Source organism: Salvelinus sp. IW2-2015, linkage group LG8, assembly GCF_002910315.2.
Source record: "Salvelinus sp. IW2-2015 linkage group LG8, ASM291031v2, whole genome shotgun sequence".
In the NCBI taxonomy this organism is placed as follows: domain Eukaryota; kingdom Metazoa; phylum Chordata; class Actinopteri; order Salmoniformes; family Salmonidae; genus Salvelinus; species Salvelinus sp. IW2-2015.
The window spans coordinates 40525370-40544553 of NC_036848.1; the positions used below are offsets into that span (position 1 = coordinate 40525370).

Below are 19184 nucleotides of genomic sequence, written 5' to 3' on the forward strand. Positions count from 1 at the left end.
CCAACAACCCTACAACTTACTAGCTGACCCCACAGCCCCATCCCCAACAGTGTCCTAAAACAACTCCATACTGACCATACATCCACCCAAACACTAAAAACCTCCACTACTGACCACAGCATCCCCAACACCTAACAACCTCCACTACTGACCACAGCATCCAAACACCTTAACAACCTCCACTCTAACTGCTCCACAGCATCCCAAACACCTAACAACCTCCACTACTGACCACAGCATCCCCAACACCTAACAACCTCCACTATGCTCCACAGCATCCCCAACACAAACAACCTCCACTACTGACCACAGCATCCCCAACACCTAACAAAAACCTCTACTTACTGACCACAGCATCCAGGTGTGTCCCAACACTGACGGTTGTTAGACGAGCCTTTGTTCTGCCTCTTATTATTGGTCGAGTAGTTGCCTTGTGAGAAGTAGATATACAATACCGTCTCGGCACTATCTTGTTTTTATAGCACGAGCATGCTTCCAAACACACCTAACAAAAACCTCCACTTTATACTGACCACAATAATCCAAAACAACCTAACAAACCTCTGTCCCACTATGACCACAGTGCGTACATAGGTCGGTGGCGGTATCGCCCGAACTATACCTAAATCAAAACCCTCTCTGTACTTACTGGGACGCACAGTGCAGTCATTGATAGGAGCCGCAACCGCTCTAAATGCATAATACCATCGACTTACTAGACCACTGCAGCCGATCACCCCAACCTAAACAACCTTCCACTACTGACCCACAGCATCCCCAACACCCTAACAAATCTCTCACCTACTGACCACAGTGCATGCCCCAACACCTAACACAACCTCCACTCTACTGGACCACAAGCATCCCCCAACCACCTAACAACCTCCACTTACTGACCACAGCATGCCCAACACCTCAAACAACCTTCGCTACTACTGACCACAGCATCCCAACACCTAAAACAAACCTCCAACTACCGATACTGACCACAGCATCCCCAACACCTAACAACCTCCACTACTGACCACAGCATCCCCAACACCTAACAACCTCCACTACTGACCACAGCATCCCACTTGCCCAGCATCCCAATGACTTGCCTAGTTAAATAAAGGTTAAATAAATAAATACATAAAATACTGATCACAGCATCCCAAACACATAACACCCACTACTGACTACAGCATCCCCAACAGCCAACAACACCCACCTGATACCAGCCCAGTACAATACAGTGTTACCCAACACAAAACATAGAACTTCATCCACCCAACACACCACATACAGAAGTGTAATCAGCAGTGCGTCATAACTTACCTGGGATGACAGAGTCGATACAGACAGGGGCATGCCCCCTCAGGGTGAACCCAAAACTCTTCTTCCCTCTGTAAACCCTTACTGTCCTAGGAGGAGCACGGAGGCTGAGGGAACATTACAAAGTGTCTATTATTTTCTGTCAGAACATACATTTGTATACATTTTTACAGTAGAAGTAGGAAAAGATATGGTTGTAACATTATAGTTGTAATATTTCAGGAACTACATTACTACCTTTGTTGTGTACTGATGTTTTATCAATGGGCTTTCAACAGCTTTCAACTGTATTTATCAAGTACTACTGGTGTTTAGAATAGCCTAGCATTCTCAACAGTAAATAACAATTCTACAGGGATTTCATATTATCATGCCCACATCACGCTGTCTGTTATGTAACTATATTGTTATGTAACTTGAACAATAAAGGAATGTGAATGAGTAAAAAATAAACAGCAGCTAGTGTGTCCAGTAGGAATACCACATAACAAGTGTAACTTCCAGCTCAGACAGTGATGCCTCTGTTCCCTGGCTCCCAGAAAGAAGCATTACCATCAAAGACTGGGATGGAGATATCACAGTTGCCATGGAAACTACTCAAGGCAACATCATATATATAAACAGAGTTCCATAAAGCAGAATCAAATCAAATCCAATTTATTTATACAGCCCTTCGTACATCAGCTGATATCTCAAAGTGATGTACAGAAACCCAGCCTAAAACCCCAAACAGCAAGCAATGCAGGTGTAGAAGCACGGTGGCTAGGAAAAACTCCCTAGAAAGGCCAAAACCTAGGAAGAAACCTAGAGAGGAACCAGGCTATGAGGGGTGGCCAGTCCTCTTCTGGCTGTGCCGGGTGGAGAATATAACAGAAGAAGGAGAGGAGAGGAAACGGATAAAATCCACTATTTGATTGTCTTTATGCTTGTTATGTAAGACGGGACAGATGAAAAGTATTCAAATAGGTTTTTAGAGTACTGTACTGTGCTATACGTACAGAGACACAGAGGGTAGGCTCGGCACTGCAAAGCACTGGGGATAAGAAACTGGTGGGTTAGAAAAGGTGAAGAAAACAGATCTCATCTCTCCCCTCATCTACCATTTGCACTTTATATACATCAGTACCATTCCATAACCCAAGAAGCAGCACAGAAGAGGAGCTAAAAACATGATGTTGATGATTCAATTAACAATCAATCAAGTAACCTATCATCACTGGAGATTTCAATATTGCTCTATTCACTATTCCATGTTGACTTGAAACCTTACCCCTCGAAAGGCAGTTTACCATAAATAATGGTAGATGATTACACAGGACATATTCCAACATGCTGCTCATTAGGATATAGGCCATGGGGAGGGGAGGGGGCTGTTGGTAAAACATGGACTTGAGTCTACTGCAAAGTGTATCTGTAAAACTGGAATGGAGTGAGCTACTGTATGGCTTGAGCTGAGACTGCTGTATGGTACTGACTTTCTGAGTCATAATCTTAATTCCTCCATGTTATTATAGGTTGGACACTGAAAGCTATAATCGTTATAATATTAGGTGAGTAAACAAACTCAATGGTTAACAGAGACTGTTCCCTAATCAACAGGTGCTTCCAAATCATCTATCAACAAACATCACATTTAAACATTTAGAGAATTACCCAGATGTTACCCAGCGGGTTGGAACACTTATTTTTAAAATGTCATTCAGTAGTCATTTTAAGTCCAATATATGTCCATTATTTCCAGCTCCAACCACACAAACAGCATATTCAAAATCTTCTCTCTCTCAGGTGAGTGGGAGTCATAGCTAAATACACCATACTGTATACTAACCTCTGATTGGCTCCTGATTGATGCACAGGTATGCCCGACATAGACTTCCTGTGCCCCCTCTCTCCTCTCTCCTTTCCCCCTCCGTCCTCCCCGGGGTCCCGGGGTACTGAGCTGGCCCGTTTGGAGCCGTAGTGGCGGTCGGGGTGGTCCTCGCTGCGGCTACGTCTCAGACGGCCCTGTGGGCCCGGCTCGCTGATGCTCTTACTGCGACAGATCCTCTGGATCAGGCTCTGGGAAACGGCCTCGTCAAACCGCTGCCGGTGCTTCTTGGGGATGAAGATCCTGGTGAACATGGTGAGAGAGGGACCAGCATGTAAAGAGGAAGAGAAAGTAGGGGGAAGGGTGGAGAGGTGCATGGGTGGAGTTCCCCCTGGATCCAAGGGGCTACCACCAGGTAGACCTCAGCAGTCACCCCTCAACAGTCTGTCACCTCTGCCCAGAGGAATCAGAGATGATGAAGACAGAGATTATGTAGATCTCCGGGAATCAGAAGGTCTTACTAGATACCTCAGTAGTCTGTATCAACTCTGGTGCCCAAAACCACACCACGCATACCAAAGCCCTGATCTGAGATCCAGAGGAAAAAGTCAGAGCTAGAACTGAGAAACAAGCATCCAGGTTGGAGAAGAAAATTCACGCAGCTGAATACATATCACTGTTGACTTGGTGAAAGAGAATCATCATAAAACATACTTAGAAATCCATAGATTGACGAGAAACAAAACAAACGCACTTCTTCTAAAAAGTCGCTGTGTTTCCATTTAGTCGCTGTAGTCCATGGATAAAGAAGAGAAGTGAAGGTTGGATAGCGAGAAAGAGGGAGAGAGATGTCTATAGAGCTAGTCAGTGAGCCAGCCCTCTGTGCAGTGGCGTCATTTGCTACAGTGTGGATTCACTCTGCTGCAGATACCAACACAGAAACAGCAAAGGTGTGGGAGTCAGCAATATATTACTCTATCACTTTTCTCTCCATTTCTCCCTCTCTTGCTCTCCCTCTTGCTGTCATCTATCTATCTATCTGCCTGCCTGCCTATCTATCTGAGGAGCAGAACAATAGCTTTTCTGAGCATCTCTAGGAACTGTGGGATTCTCAGAGGGAGAATGATATGAGGTGAAGGATTATCATCTTCTCATCATGTAGACAACCACACTGATCAAAGCCATCGTCTTGTCTGTCTTTAATAACATAACCAAGATAACAGCAGTATGGTGTTATTTAATCAGAGAACTAATTGTTTGCTAATTGAAGATATAAAACATACGGTTCATTACAGCAATTGTGACACAGATGTAAAAGCAACAGCTGATGATGAAAACAACACACACACACACACACACACACACACCACACGCACACACACACAGAGGGCAGCGGACAGCTGGTTTAAAACTTCTTATGGCTGAAATCCCGTTAACGGGATCGATATGAAAACAGCCAGTGTAAGTGCAGGGCGCCAAATTCAAACAACAGAAATCTCATAATTAAAATTCCTCAAACATACAAGTATTATACACCATTTTAAAGATAAACTTGTTGTTAATCCCACCACAGTGTCCGATTTCAAAAAGTCTTTACGACGAAAGCATACCATGCGATTATGTTAGGTCAGCACCTAGTTACAGAAAAACACAGCCATTTTTCCAGCCAAAGAGAGGAGTCACAAAAAGCAGAAATAGAGATAGAATTAATCACTAACCTTTGATGATCTTCATCAGATGACACTCATAGGACTTCATGTTACACAATACATGTATGTTTTGTTCGATAAGTTCATATTTATATCCCAAAATCTCAGTTTACATTGGCGCGTTATGTTCAGTAATGTTTTGCTTCCAAAACATCCGGTGATTTTGCAGAGAGCCACATCAATTTACAGAAATACTCATAGTAAACATTGATAAAAGATACAAGTGTTATGCATGGAACTTTAGATGAACTTCTCCTTAATGCAATCGCTGTGTCAGATTTCATAAATGCTTTACGGAAAAAGCACAGATAAACAGATACCCGCCATGTTGTGGAGTCAACAGAAGTCAGAAATAGCATTATAAATATTCACTTACCTTTGATGATCTTCATCAGAATGCAGTCCCAGGAATCCCAGTTCCACAATAAATGTTTGTTTTGTTCGATAAAGTCCATAATTTATGTCCAAATACCTCCTTTTTGTTTGCGCGTTTAGTTCACAAATCCAAATTCACGAGGCGCAGGCCAGACGAAAAGTCAAAAAGTTCCATTACAGTTCGTAGAAACATGTTAAACGATGTATAGAATCAATATTTAGGACGTTTTTAACATAAATCTTCAATAATGTTTCAACCGGAGAATTCCTTTGTCTTTAGAAAGGAAAAGGAACGCAGCTACCTCTGACGGGCGCGCACCTGACTGAGCTCATGGCATTCTGCCAGGCCTCTTACTCAATCAGCTCTTATTCTCTCCTCCTTCACAGTAGAAGCCTGAAACAAGGTTCTAAAGACTGTTGACATCTAGTGGAAGCCTTAGGAAGTGCAATATGACGCCATAGACACTGTATATTGGATAGGCAAAGACTTGAAAACCTACAAACCTCAGATTTCCCACTTCCTGGTTGGATTTTGTTCTCAGGTGTTTGCCTGCCATATGAGTTCTGTTATACTCACATACATCATTCAAACAGTTTTAGAAACTTCAGAGTGTTTTCTATCCAAATCTACTAATAATATGCATATCTTAGCTTAGAACTGATGAACAACATTGCATTAATACAGATGGAATTGTTTATGGGAATTAAAACAAATGCTCCCAATTAACACATCATCCAATACAGTGTCACGTCCTGACCTTAGAGATCCTTTTATTCTCTATTTTGGTTAGGTCAGGGTGTGACTAGGGTGGGCAATCTAGTTTTCCTATTTCTTTGTTTGGCCTGGTAGGGTTCCCAATCAGAGGCAGCTGTCTATTGTTGTCTCTGATTGGGGATCATACTTAGGCAGCCTTTTTTCCACCTTTAGTTTGTGGGATCTTGATTTTGTATAGTTGCTGTGTAGCCTGCAGAACTTTATGTTCGTTTTGTATTTGGTTGTTTTTTGGTGTTATTTTAAATAAAGTAAGATGTTTGCCTACCACGCTGCACCTTGGTCTCCTCATTCAAACGACGAGCGTAACATACAGATCTTGTGAGTACTTACAGTATAAATGTAACGAGTGTGCTGAGAGTCGGGAAGCAAGTTCAGGGTGTGAGTGTTTTAATAAATAAACAAAACAATAAACACGAAACACACCGACATGAAACAGAGTCAATAACACCTGAGGAAAGAACCAAAGGAGAGTGACAGATATAGAGAAGATAATCAAGGAGGTGATGGGGTCCAGGTAGGTGTTATGAGGCGCAGGTGACGATGAGTGGCGAGAGATAAATTATAATAAAGTGGAGAATTCCGGGAAACAAACTAACTGGCCACACAATTAAAATATGACACAAACAGGACAGAGAGAAAGAGAGAGAGCGAAAGAGCGAAAGAGAAGCAACATGCAGAAACGTGTGAAATGAACTAGCTAATTATGCAAATTCAAACAAGTTGGACAGCTAAATCAAGCAAATTGGACACAGAGAGAAGTTCTTCAGAGACAATAAGGATTCTAGCCACCATAGGGGAATGTTCTGCTAATTAGCCATGATTCTTCCACAGTGCTACTGAGTTATCCAGACACATGGAGACATATTTGGAACTCGTGTAGAACCTGCTATTCTATGGAAAGCGATTTGTGGACACTCATTACTGTTGTGATGTACTTATGCAGCATCGTTTAGCTTGGTCTCTCACCAACCCACAGAGTGGGTTTCTCTCTAAAGCTTTTCTACATCTCTAGCCATATTATTATCTGGCTTCCTTGTGTAATTCAGTGGTATTTCTAAGAAAACCTTATCTGCCACCACAACTACAATTAAGCCTTCACTGATCAATACAAGATTTTCTTTTTTCAAACAGCCGCCTCGTCATAAAAGTTGTCGAAACTGTCTTATCTTTGGAACTAATTGAGTTTTCAACCAATGTGACCTCATTTGCAGCAGAGTTGAGTGGTGCTCTATAATTATCTAAGACAGTGGAGGGAGGATGGATGTCTCCAAAGGGAGAAATGACAAATAGAAATCTAACTGGGAGACCTCATTTCATTTCTATTCCAGATGTGAGAGACTGTACTGTCGCTATTTATTGCTTTGCTTTGCCACACTGTCGCTTGCCAGGCACTAAATGACCGGTGGACATTAAAGATTGAGGGGAGGGATTTCGGAGATAATCATGTGGTTTAAAAAACAGTGATTAGGGTCACTATGTCGTTGGTCAGTGGCCATCAGACCCAGATGTTGGACAGATTATCAATAAACAGGGTCAGTTTTGAGTTTCAACAGATCTCTGACATTAACACATACAGTACTGTAACATAATGGTGATTATGGAGCTTCAAAGAATATCTCCACAGTAACATCATTAGTACACAACAATATTGTGTTATATTGCCAATTTGCCAGTCAGCTACCAACAGAAACATCAGATAGCCTTGGTTTGTCTGAACACACCTGTGATCAGTCTCTTACCCACGACATGCAAATAATCAGAAAAGAGAGGAGCGCTCTAGAAACAGACATTTGTCACTCTTTGTAGCACATGCTGCCTGCATCTCCTACCTATATAGATATATAATAATAATAATAACAATATGTGATTCTGCCTGTAGTTAAATAGTGTTGTTTAAAGGGGTTGTTGAGTCCTCCAGCATTAGGAAGCTTTTTAAGGCCAATAAAGCATTGTCCAGTAATGGAGGTGATTACGCAGCTGAAACCTAGTTTATTTCTCTAATACACCTATCAAATACACTCCAAACTGTCTGGAAATGGAGCGTTGCAGTGGGAGAGCAATGTCATGATGACCTATGAGGGAAGATCAATGGTTGAGAGTGGATGTAAATTGTAAAGTGATTTGCTAGATGGAGTAATGCTGTAAATTACTGTAAATGTGGGAGGAGGCTTTGGTAGTTACAGTACATTACACTTCTATGGTATGCACCACCACATTAAAGGAGACTGTTTTTGTTGACATTAGTTTAGCTTCCTTAAACACAATCAATATGGCAGCAATAACTCATATACCAATACATCAAACATGGCAGTATCAATAAATCAAATGATCAATAGCACCTTAAATTCAGTCATTTTTAGGGTAACTTTTTCACAGACTACAATTACATAATAGTCTGGAGCTTCCATAATCCACAGTTTTAGCTATAGAAAAAACAACACAAGAGATTAGATACAAAAAAAGCCCCATCACTTATCATGATGAGTTCTAGGTTACCGCTTATTCTAGGAATCGCTAGAGACAAAAAGTATGAATCATATAATCTGGTAGAAAATCCTAGAATGTTTCATGTTGTCTCATTCAAGTGACGAGAGTCAATACGCAAGCAAGAAAGTATACAGTTAACACTGAATTCAATTCTGCAAAAAGTAATTCAGACTACTGCATTAAATCATTGCACAACAATAAATAGTAGAAAACATTAAAATAAGTCTCTGAAAAAGAGCATGGGCTGCCAGGCAACACACACTATCCCTCAGAGTAAAAGTGCACAGGTACAGTACTGTACTAGAATAATTATCTGCCCACCTACGGCAAGTCTGACACACTACACTGCAGTGTCCCTACCTGTACTGAAACAAATTTGTGCATTCAGCAGTACACCACTGCAAGACAAATGCAAGTACCACAGCCCAAAACACCCAACAATAAAACCAGTACTCACCCCAAACAGCTCATTACTGTTAGTAGTCTGTCATATTTCAGAAGGAACGTTATGAGGATTATAAAATAATAAATGTGAGTAAGTGCATAGGTTCACAAACGGAATTTTGAAATAATAATGCATTATAACGGTATGAGGTAGAATCTGCATCCAGGAACCATCGCCAGCAGTGAACTCTCACCAACCACAGATGAGCAAGAGCTTAAAGCAGAATAATGAGGATAAAATCCATCACAGAAATCCCTCAGAGCGAGTGAGAGAAAGAGGGAGGGAGAGAGCAAGAGAGAGAGTAAGAGAGTAAGAGAGAGAGAGATGGAGGTGGAAGAGAGAGATGGAAAGAGAGAGGGGGGTGGAGGAGAGCGAGGGACGCAAGAGAGAGGAAGAGAGTCAGTGGACTAAAATAAACATCTCCATGGTCTGTTAAATGCCACTCAGTCTATATTTAGAACGATGCCAAAGGAAAGTCTCGCTGTCCTCTAGTGATCTGGAATCACTGCCTTATGTTCTTACTGGACAAAATAGCTTTGCATTTAAATATTAAATTATTCACACATAACCTTAAATAGTACTGTATCTTACAGTATAACAATCGCTATAACTAGGTATCTAATCACATCTCTAGGACACAGAGTTTTTTTCTGGTCTGGTCACGTGGTCAAGAAAAACTCAAGGCCCCAGTCATAAGGTATCACTACCTACCTGATATACCAGTAAGTGATGCTGAGATGATTCAACTGCGTTACGTGGAACTACAATCCACACAATCCACGACATCCACCTTAATTACCTCTGTGTAGTTGACTCCCTCGAGTAAAGAGAGGTTATGGTCAGATAATCAAAGCTGTGGTCTGGCTATAGCTCATTGGTAAAGTTTCCCCACTGTGGTAAGACCCCAGCCAGATGAACACATGGTCAACGATCCCTCAGATGGATTCCTCATACCAACCAATCCCTCAGATGGATGCTGTCACGCCCTGGCCTTAGTATTATTTGTTTTCTTTATTATTTTAGTTAGGTCAGGGTGTGACATGGGGTATGTGTGTGTTTTGGGTGATTATATGGTATAGGGGGTGTTGGTTGTAGTGTATGGGTTTGTGTTGAGTGTATGTGTCTAGGTATGTCTATTGTTGAGTGTAGGTGTTTAGGAAAGTCTATGGTTGCCTGATTTGGTTCTCAATCAGAGACAGCTGGTTATTGTTGTCTCTGATTGGGAGCCATATTTAAGGTTTTAGGTTTTAGGTGTTTGTGGGTAATTGTCTATTTTGAACGTAAGTAGCTTGTGTGTGCACTTNAGAAAGAAAGAAAGAAAGAAAGAAAGAAAGAAAGAAAGAAATTTAAAAAAGGAGGAGAGGCGGGAGAGAGTCCAATCCAGTGGAATAAAACAAACACATTTTCATGGCCTGTTAAATGCCACTCATTCTATATTTAGAGAATAAAGAAGGAAAGAAGTGTCGCTGTCCTCTGGGGATCAGGAATCACTGTCTTATTGAAAAAAATAGCTTTGCATTTGAATATTAAATTATTCATACACAACCTTATAACCTTAGTACAGTATCAATAACAATAACAATTTCTATAATGAGTATCTAATCATATCACTAAGACTTTTCTCTGGTCTGGTCATGTGTTCAGGAAAAACTCAGGACCCACATTTTTAGGCATCACTACCTACCTGATATACCATATTAATGGTACCCAAAGGATCTGACTTTATATTGCACTGACCCTACGCACACTCACCAGACTATATATACACACCATATACATACTCACTCTCACACACCGCATTGACACTCCCACACAAAACCCACACACATTCACATACACTACCTATGCATACACAAACATAACACACACATGCATACCGACATAATACACACACGCATTACGACACAACACAAACACACATTCACAATACACAAACTTTATTTTACTGCTATTATTATCTATCCTGATGCCTAGTCACTTTACTCTGCCTTCATGTACATACGTTCAAAAGTTTGAGGTAACTTAGAAATGTCCTTGTTTTTGAAAGAAAAGCACGTTTTTTGTCCATTAAAATTACATCAAATTGATCTGAAGTACAGTGTAGACATTGTTAATGTTGTAAATGACTATTGTAACTGGAATCGGCAGATATTTTATGGAATATCTACATAGGCGTACAGAGGCCCATTATCAGTAACCATCACTCCTGTGTTCCAATGGCACGTTGTGTTAGCTAATCCAAGTTCATCATTTTAAAAGGCTAATTGATCATTAGAAAACCCTTTTGCAATTATGTTAGCACAGCTGAAAATTGTTGTTTTGATTAAAGAAGCAATACAACTGGCCTTCTTTAGACTAGTTTTGTATCTGGAGCATCAGCATTTATGAGTTCGATTACAGGCTCAAAATGGCCAGAAATAAATAACTTTCTTCCGAAACTCGTCAGTCTATTCTTGTTCTGAGAAATTAAGGCTATTCCATGCGAGAAATTGCCATGAAACGGAAGATCTCGTACGACACTCGGTACTACTCCCTTTACAGAACAGCGCAAACTTGCTCTAACCAGAATAGAAAGAGGAGTGGGAGACCCCGGTGCACAACTGAGCAAGAGGACAAGTACATCAGAGTGTCTAGTTTGAGAAACAGACGCCTCACAAGTCCTCAACTGGCAGCTTCATTAAATAGTACCCACAAAACACCAGTCTCAACGTCAACAGTGAAGAGGCAACTCCGGGATGCTGGCCTTCTAGGCAGAGTTGCAAAGAAAAAGCCATATCTCAGATTGGCCAATAAAAAGAAAAGATGAAGATGGGAAAAAGAACAGAGTTTGAGGTGTTCGGATCACAAAGAAGAACATTCGTGAGACGCAGAAAAAATGAAAAGATGCCGGAGGAGTGCTTCATGCAATCTGTCAAGCATGGTGGAGGCAATGTGATGGTCTGGGGGTTCTTTGGTGATGGTAAAGTGGGAGATTTGTACAGGGTAAAAGGAAATTGAAGAAGGAATTCAATCACTCCATTTTGCAACGCCATGCCATACCCTGTGGACGGCGATTAATTGGAGCCAATTTCCTCCTATAACAGGACAATGACCCAAAGCACAGCTCCAAACTATGCAAGAATTCTGTCTATAATGGAGTGGCCAGTACAGTCTCTGGATCTCAACCCTATTGAGCTGTTGTGGGAGCAGCTTGACCGTATGGTACATAAGAAGTGCCCATCAAACCAATCCAACTTGTGGGTGGTGCTTCAGGAAGCATGGCGTGAAATCTCTTCAGATTACATCAACAAATGGACAACTAGTATGCCAAAGGTCTGCAAGGCTGTAATTGCTGCAAATGGAGGATTCTTTGACGAAAGCAAAGATTGAAGGACACAATTCTTATTTATATAAAAAATCTTTATTTATAACCTTGTCAACGTCTTGACTATATTTCCTATTAATTTTGCAACTCATTTCATGTAAGTGTTCATGGAAAAAAGTGACCGGTAGTGTATGTACCTCAAATACCTCATACCTCTGCACAGTGATCTGGTTCTGGCTCCATTCTTGTGTATTTTAATTTATTCTTCTTGTGTTACTATTTTATTTTTATTTTTATGATCATTTTTAAACTCTGCATTTTTGGGAAGGGCTCGTAAGCAAGTATTTCACGGTAAAGACTGTACGAGTAAGTGACATTGAGATACAATACCCACAATCCACCACATCCACATTGTTTACCTCTGTGTCATTGCCTCCCTCTAGTAAATACAAGTTAAGGTCAGATAACAAAAGATATGGTCTGGTAAGACCACAGCCGGATGACCACATGGTCCACATTCCCTCAGATGGATTCCTCATACCAACCAATCAGATTAACGACTTAGAAACAGACAGGAAGTGTCATCTCACATTAAATATGCCCATCTCCCTCTCTAATTTACTCCCTTCATAGAGTATAGAAGTAACAGTAATCTTGACAACTCTAAAGGAAAAAGTGTACTTGGATTAAGGGTTTAGTGAGAGTCTTGTTGGTCGTTTTCACACAAGAAAAAACATAAGACAAATGGTTATGCAAATATATCTTAATTAAAATGTCTGACAACATGAGTCTTTAGCCATAGCAGCCAGTATTCTCTGAGTTCAGTTGAGGTCACAAACAAACAAATTTAATTCAAAAAGGCAGAGACAGTGATGATTACAATTGGCAGATCCTTGAGCTGATCTCAGACAGGAACAAGGCTGGCAAGATTTGTCGACATCGGGTAGAATTTGAAATGACCACACTAAAACTGTCTTTGCCATTGTTGAGCTTAACTTCTGATCATCAATGGCACTCAACTCAACCAGTGATTATTGTGAACTCCGCCAAATATCATCTGGCAGGTCTGTCATCAACCCATTTGATTTGGCTCAAGATGGAGCAGGCTGACGCTAGCAGTGCTAGCCCACCAGTGTTTTTATCCACGGCTGGGCACATGCGTCAGGTGTGAGATGATTTCCACATAATCACAAGACAAAGACAAGGTAGAACTGGGAAATGCACCACCATCATGCATCTTAGGGAAGAGATCCTCTGGCTGTTAGCTTGGCTGCGAGAAAAGGAAAACCTGCTTTCTAAGTACACTGACCTTGCTGTGACCCAGGAAAAGCGAATATCAGTCTTAAATGGCATATATAACAAGTAAATTAGAAATGCCAGACGGGCTAATTTTTCTAGATGGATCACTAATAATCAGAATAATGAGAGAGTGCTCTTCTTGACCATTGATGGCCTGATAAATCCTCCCCCCGCAAACCTATGTGAACTTTTCTCCACATCTAAATGTGATGAGTGTGCGGCATATTTCAGAGATAAGATAACCGACAATAGGTTGGGTATCCGTCAAGCAAGACCTGATGAGAAGTTTGATGATATGTGCCCTAGCCTCCCACGCAAAGGCACTATGGAGTTATTTTCCCTGGTTGACACAGACATGCTCAGGAAAGTGACATCACAACTTAAGCCTTCTACCTGCCTTCTTGATCCTATCCCCACCACCTTCTTCAAAACAGTTTTTAATTGCATATCTGAAGAAGTGCAAGCTATTGTTAATCACTCCTTGTTCACACGCACTTTCTCTACTGCACTAAAAACTGCAATGGTGAAACCTCTTCTGAAGAAAAGTAATCTAGAATCTTCAGCTCTTAGCAATTTTCGGCCAATATCCAACCTTTCATTTCTGGAGAAATTGGTTTTCAAACAGCAAAAAAATGTTTTAAGTGGCAACTGTATTTTGGAAAAAATCCAATCTGGTTGTCGTGCCCACCACAGCACAGAGATCGCCTTAGTTAAAGTGATAAATTACCTTAGAGCCAACACAGATGCCAAACAGCTCTCTGTCCTTGTACTCTTGGATTTAAGTGCTGCATTCAACACTGTTGACCATGATGTCCTTCTGGACAGACTGGAGAGGTTGGTTGGCCTCTCCGTTCTACTTCAAAATGTTGTTATGTTACAGTCTTATTCTAAAATTGATTAAATTATTTGTTTTCCTCATCAATCTACACAATACCCTATAATGACAAAGCAAAAACAAGTTTTTAGAAGTGTTTGCTAATTTAGAAAAAAACAGAAATACCTTATTTACTTAAGTATTTAGAAACTTTGCTATGGGACCCGAAATTGAGATCAGGTGCATCCTGTTTCCAGTAATCGTCCTTGAGATGTTTCTACAACTTGATTAGAGTCCACCTGTGGTACATTCAATTGATTGGACATGATTTGGAAAGCCACACACCTGTCTATATAAGGTCCCACAGTTGACAGTACATGTCAGAGCAAAATCAAACCAAAGAGGTTGAAGGAATTGTCTGTAGAGCTCAGAGACAGGATTGTGTCGAGGCACAGATCTGGGAAAGGGTACAAAAACATTTCTGCAGCCTTGAAGGTCCCCAAGAACATAGTGGCCTCCATCATTCTTAAATGGAAGAAGTTTGGAACCACCAAGACGCTTCCTAAAGCTGGCCGCTCGTCCAAACTGAGCAATAGGGGGAGAAGGGCCTTGGTCAGGGAGGTGACCAAGAACCTGATGGTCACTCTGACAGAGCTCCAGAGTTCCACTGTGGAGATGCGAGAACCTTCCAGAAGGACAACCATTTCTGCAGCACTCTACCAATCAGGCCTTTATGGTAGAGTGGCCAGACGGAAGGCACATGACAGCCCACTTGGAGTTTGCTAAAAGGCACCTAAAGGACTCTCAGACCATGAGAAACCAGATTCTCTGGTCTGATGAAACCAAGATTGAACTTTTTTGCCTGAATGCTAAGCGTCACGTCAGGAGGAAACCTGGTACCATCCCTACGGTGAAGCATGGGGGTGACAGCATCATGCTATGGGGATGTTTTTCAGCAGAAGGGACTGGGAGACTAAGATTGAGGGAAAGATGAACGGAGAAAAGTACAGAGAGGTCCTTGATGAAAACCTGCTCCAGAGCGCTCAGGACCTCAGACTGGGGCGAACGTACACCTTCCAACAGGACAACGACCCTAAGCACACAGCCAAGACAACGCAGGAGTGGCTTCTGGACAAGTCTGAATGTCCTTGAGTGACCCAGCCAGAGGTCAGGCTTGAACTCGATCGAACATCTCTGGAAAGACCGGAAAATAGCAGTGCAGCGACGCTCCCCATCCAACCTGACAGAGCTTGAGAGGATCTGCAGAGAAGAATGGGAGAAACTCCCCAAATACAGGTGTGCCAAGTTTGTAGCGTCATACCCAATAAGACTTGAGGCTATAGTTGCTACCAAAGGTGCTTCAACAAAGTACTGAGTAAAGGGTCTGAATACTTATGTAAATGTGATATCAGTTTTCCAAAAATTCAAAAAAAWTTTTTTTGCATTGTCATTATGGGATATTGTGTGTAGATTGATGAGGGAAAAACACTATTCAATCGATTTTAGAATAAGGCTGTAACGTAACAAAAGGTGGAAAAAGTCAAGGGGTCTGATTTTAGCTCCACGGATTATTAGACTGTATTTGTGATTTAAATACTTGGATGGCTCACAACTTCCTCCAGCTAAATCAAGACAAGACCAAGGTACTTCTTGTTGTTGTCAAAGCACAGAGAGAGAATCTGGCCTCACATTTTAATTCACAGGCAATAAAGATAAAACACTAGGTGTCATTTTAGATTCTGAACTTAATTTCGATTCAAGACAAGACCAAGGTACCGGTGTCGTGTGCCCTCCGTCTGGTCTTGGAACCCTGTCTGCAGCAGATGGGGTCTTGTGATAATGTTCACAATGCTTGACACTAAGCAAGCTCCCCGTAATCCCTCCACCAGCAAAATTAGCAAAAGGAAAAGCCTGTTTACACACCCATTGCAAAATAATCCCCATAGATTACCATGACTTTTCATTGGGACATTGGGATTTTAGGAGGCTGCATCCCACCTGGGTTGTACTAGGATGTCTATTTGTCAAAATGGGAAGGTTTGAATGTATCTCTGTGGGCATAATCTGAGTCATGTTCAGCAGGGAGTACGGGTGGTAGGCTACCTCCTCTTTCTCAAGAGCCTATACTGAACACAACTGCAGATTAAGTCTACAGTATTTATCTTTATTTACATTCTATGGATGATACCATTGGGAGCAGAGACTCAAGGGTATGTACCTGATGTGGCCAATGAGCGTCTGCTGCTCGTCAGTGGTGAGGATGTCTGGGAGGACAGAGGCCAGCCAATCAACCTTCTTCTCTGCAGCATACTGCTTCAGCACCGCAAACAGCTTCTCCTTCACCTCAGGCTCCTCCCCCAAAATCTGGTCAATCTGAAATATATCAATAACTGTTGTTGAAGGGCCTATATAGTACACAGACTCCCTAAAGAAAGATGGTATACCTTTACAAAAAAGTATCCAACTAGCTAACTAAGGAAGTAAGCTCAGTAGGCTTGCGTAATGATTTTTTAACAGTAAAGTATTCTCTTTCAAAATGTTGTTTTCTCTGGACATCAATACTCCCCTGAATAGCTCCAACTCATACAACAGTTAGTTTAATAGAAAGCCTCACCTTCCTGTTGAACTCCAGGGCCTTGTGTTTGCGGTCCGTCCTCATCCCGTCTCCCTCAAGCTGTATCTCATCCATACTCTCACTGCTGCGTATTTTCCGTCTGGGCCCCAGACACAGCACCCCTAGCCTCAGCGTACGCCCCTGGGACGCCTTGATCAGCGCCGCCGCCATCTCGTGGTGCCTCACCGGGATCCTGTTGACCTCCATGACGTAGTCGCCGGCCCGCAGGCCACCTCGTCCTGCCGGAGAGCAGGGGGAACAATCCTCCACCAGGAGGGGGCAGTCTCCCACGATGGTGAAGCCAAAACGACCGTCAGGACCCGGGGTGATGTCCATCTGAGAAGCAGAGATTTAATTCTTATTTAACTTTCACTGTATTATATTAAGATAGAGAGAATTTATTTTCACTAATGAATTGAAAAGTATGGCCTTGCCGATGAAATTAGCACGGCAAATCCAGGATTGCCCCTACAGTTTCTGAGGTTACATGAGGTATCAGAAATACAGTGAGTCGGGGGCTCCCGAGTGGCGCAGCAGTCTAAGGCACTGCATTATATGCTGTAGGTGTTACTACGGTCCCGGGTTCATATCCCGGGCTGTGCCACAACCGGCCGTGGTCGGGAGTCCCATAGGACGGTGCACAATTGGCCCAGCGTCGTCTGGGTTAGGGGAGAGTTTGGCCGGTGAGCCTTTACTTGGCTCATCGTGCTCTAGCGACTCCTTGTGGCGGGCCGGGTGCCTGCGGGCTGACCCGGGATGCCAGTTGAACGGTGTTTCCTCTGACACATTGGTGCTTCTGGGTTAAGCTGGCAGGTGTTAAGGAGTGCGGTTAGGTGGGTCATGTTTTGGAGGACGCATGATCGATTGAATAGTGTTTTTGCCTCTCCCGAGCCCGTTGGGGAGTTGGAGCGATGAGCCAAGATCAAAAGAATTGGGGAGAAAAAGGGCGTAAAATACAACAACAAATATTTAAAAATAAGAAATACAGTGAGTCGGATTTTCAGTAGGCACAAACAGAAATACAGAAAAAGGAACTTAAAATCAATCAGAAGTATCAAACATCATGCTACAACATAATGGTGCCAAGTGAGTCCCAGTCAGAGCGAGTTCAGACCTGCTGGATGCGAGACACAACTCCGATGCTGGGAGGGATGTTCCTCTGGGTCTGAGCGATGGCGATGACAGCCTGGAATCCCAAAGTGGACACATTCTGGCCCTCGATCTCCAGCACCTGATCACAGAGAGACAGCATAAGACCGAGAAACAGCTTTTCCAGTATAAATCCCTGTTCATACTATTACACTATTATCATAACATCGTAGTATAACATCCCTGTAGTACTATTAAAGGCATGTTTGTCAATTGTCTTGCCTTGTTAAATAATGGTTAAATAAAGGATTGAAATAATTACTGATTAGGCCTTTCGGTTTAGCTTAGAATCTAGAATCTCTCTGACCTGGTCACCTGGCTGCAGCCCCGCCAGGTAGGCACTGCTGCCCTCAATCACAGACAGGATGTAGCTGGGACCACTTCCTCCCAGCTGGAAGCCAAACTCCTCTGGCCAGCACTGATTGGACGTCGGCATCGCAATGACTACACGAGAGAAAAGAAGAATGACGAAGAGGAGAGGAACATGAAGAAACACATGGAGTATGATGAGGATCAACTGAAAGATGTTCTGTCGCCTGCGGATTGAGACGAGAATAAGAGAAGCAGTGCGGTGCTCTCAGCCCCTGTCAAACCCTTGGGGTCGCCGACCTCGAACACCTGTCTCTTATACACATCTAGATGTGTATAAGAGACAGGCAAACCCTTGGGGTCGCCGACCTCGAACACAACTCCAAAGACATCTCAGAGTACTTGACCTTGAGGAGCGGGAAGCACTCTCTTCCAAAGTGAATCCAAGTTCACGGAATCTCTATCTGACGGAAGGCTCTGAAATAATACCACTCTATTACTTGCATGAGAATGACTCAGGCGTATAAGAAGCAATGTTTTCTAAGCAAACATATCTGCCATAACCAAACACAGAAAACACATTTAAATCTAGGAGTGCAGATTATTGTGCTTTTTGGGGTAATACACTCCAATCACTAATGTTTCATTTTGGAAGCTTTATAACATTATATAAACTATAACAGGTATACAGCATTAAAACAGGATCAGAATGAATATATGAGTTTGCTTCCAAAAATGTCCCTGGTCACACATACCAAATATAGAATTATACAAATATCTATT

At 42.2% G+C, this 19184-nt stretch overlaps 1 protein-coding gene across 1 annotated transcript in view; it reads right to left on the reverse strand.

Moving 5' to 3' along the window:
* The window catches only part of grid2ipb (glutamate receptor, ionotropic, delta 2 (Grid2) interacting protein, b), a 32329-nt gene extending 13793 nt beyond the window's left edge, over nucleotides 1–18536 (reverse strand). The window contains 6 exon segments of the mRNA XM_070444937.1: nucleotides 1318–1421; nucleotides 3143–3424; nucleotides 16548–16702; nucleotides 16944–17279; nucleotides 18058–18174; nucleotides 18400–18536. Coding sequence (XP_070301038.1) covers nucleotides 1318–1421; nucleotides 3143–3424; nucleotides 16548–16702; nucleotides 16944–17279; nucleotides 18058–18174; nucleotides 18400–18528 — 1123 coding nt within the window. The 5' untranslated portion in view covers nucleotides 18529–18536.
* Nucleotides 18537–19184: the final 648 nt, after the last annotated feature.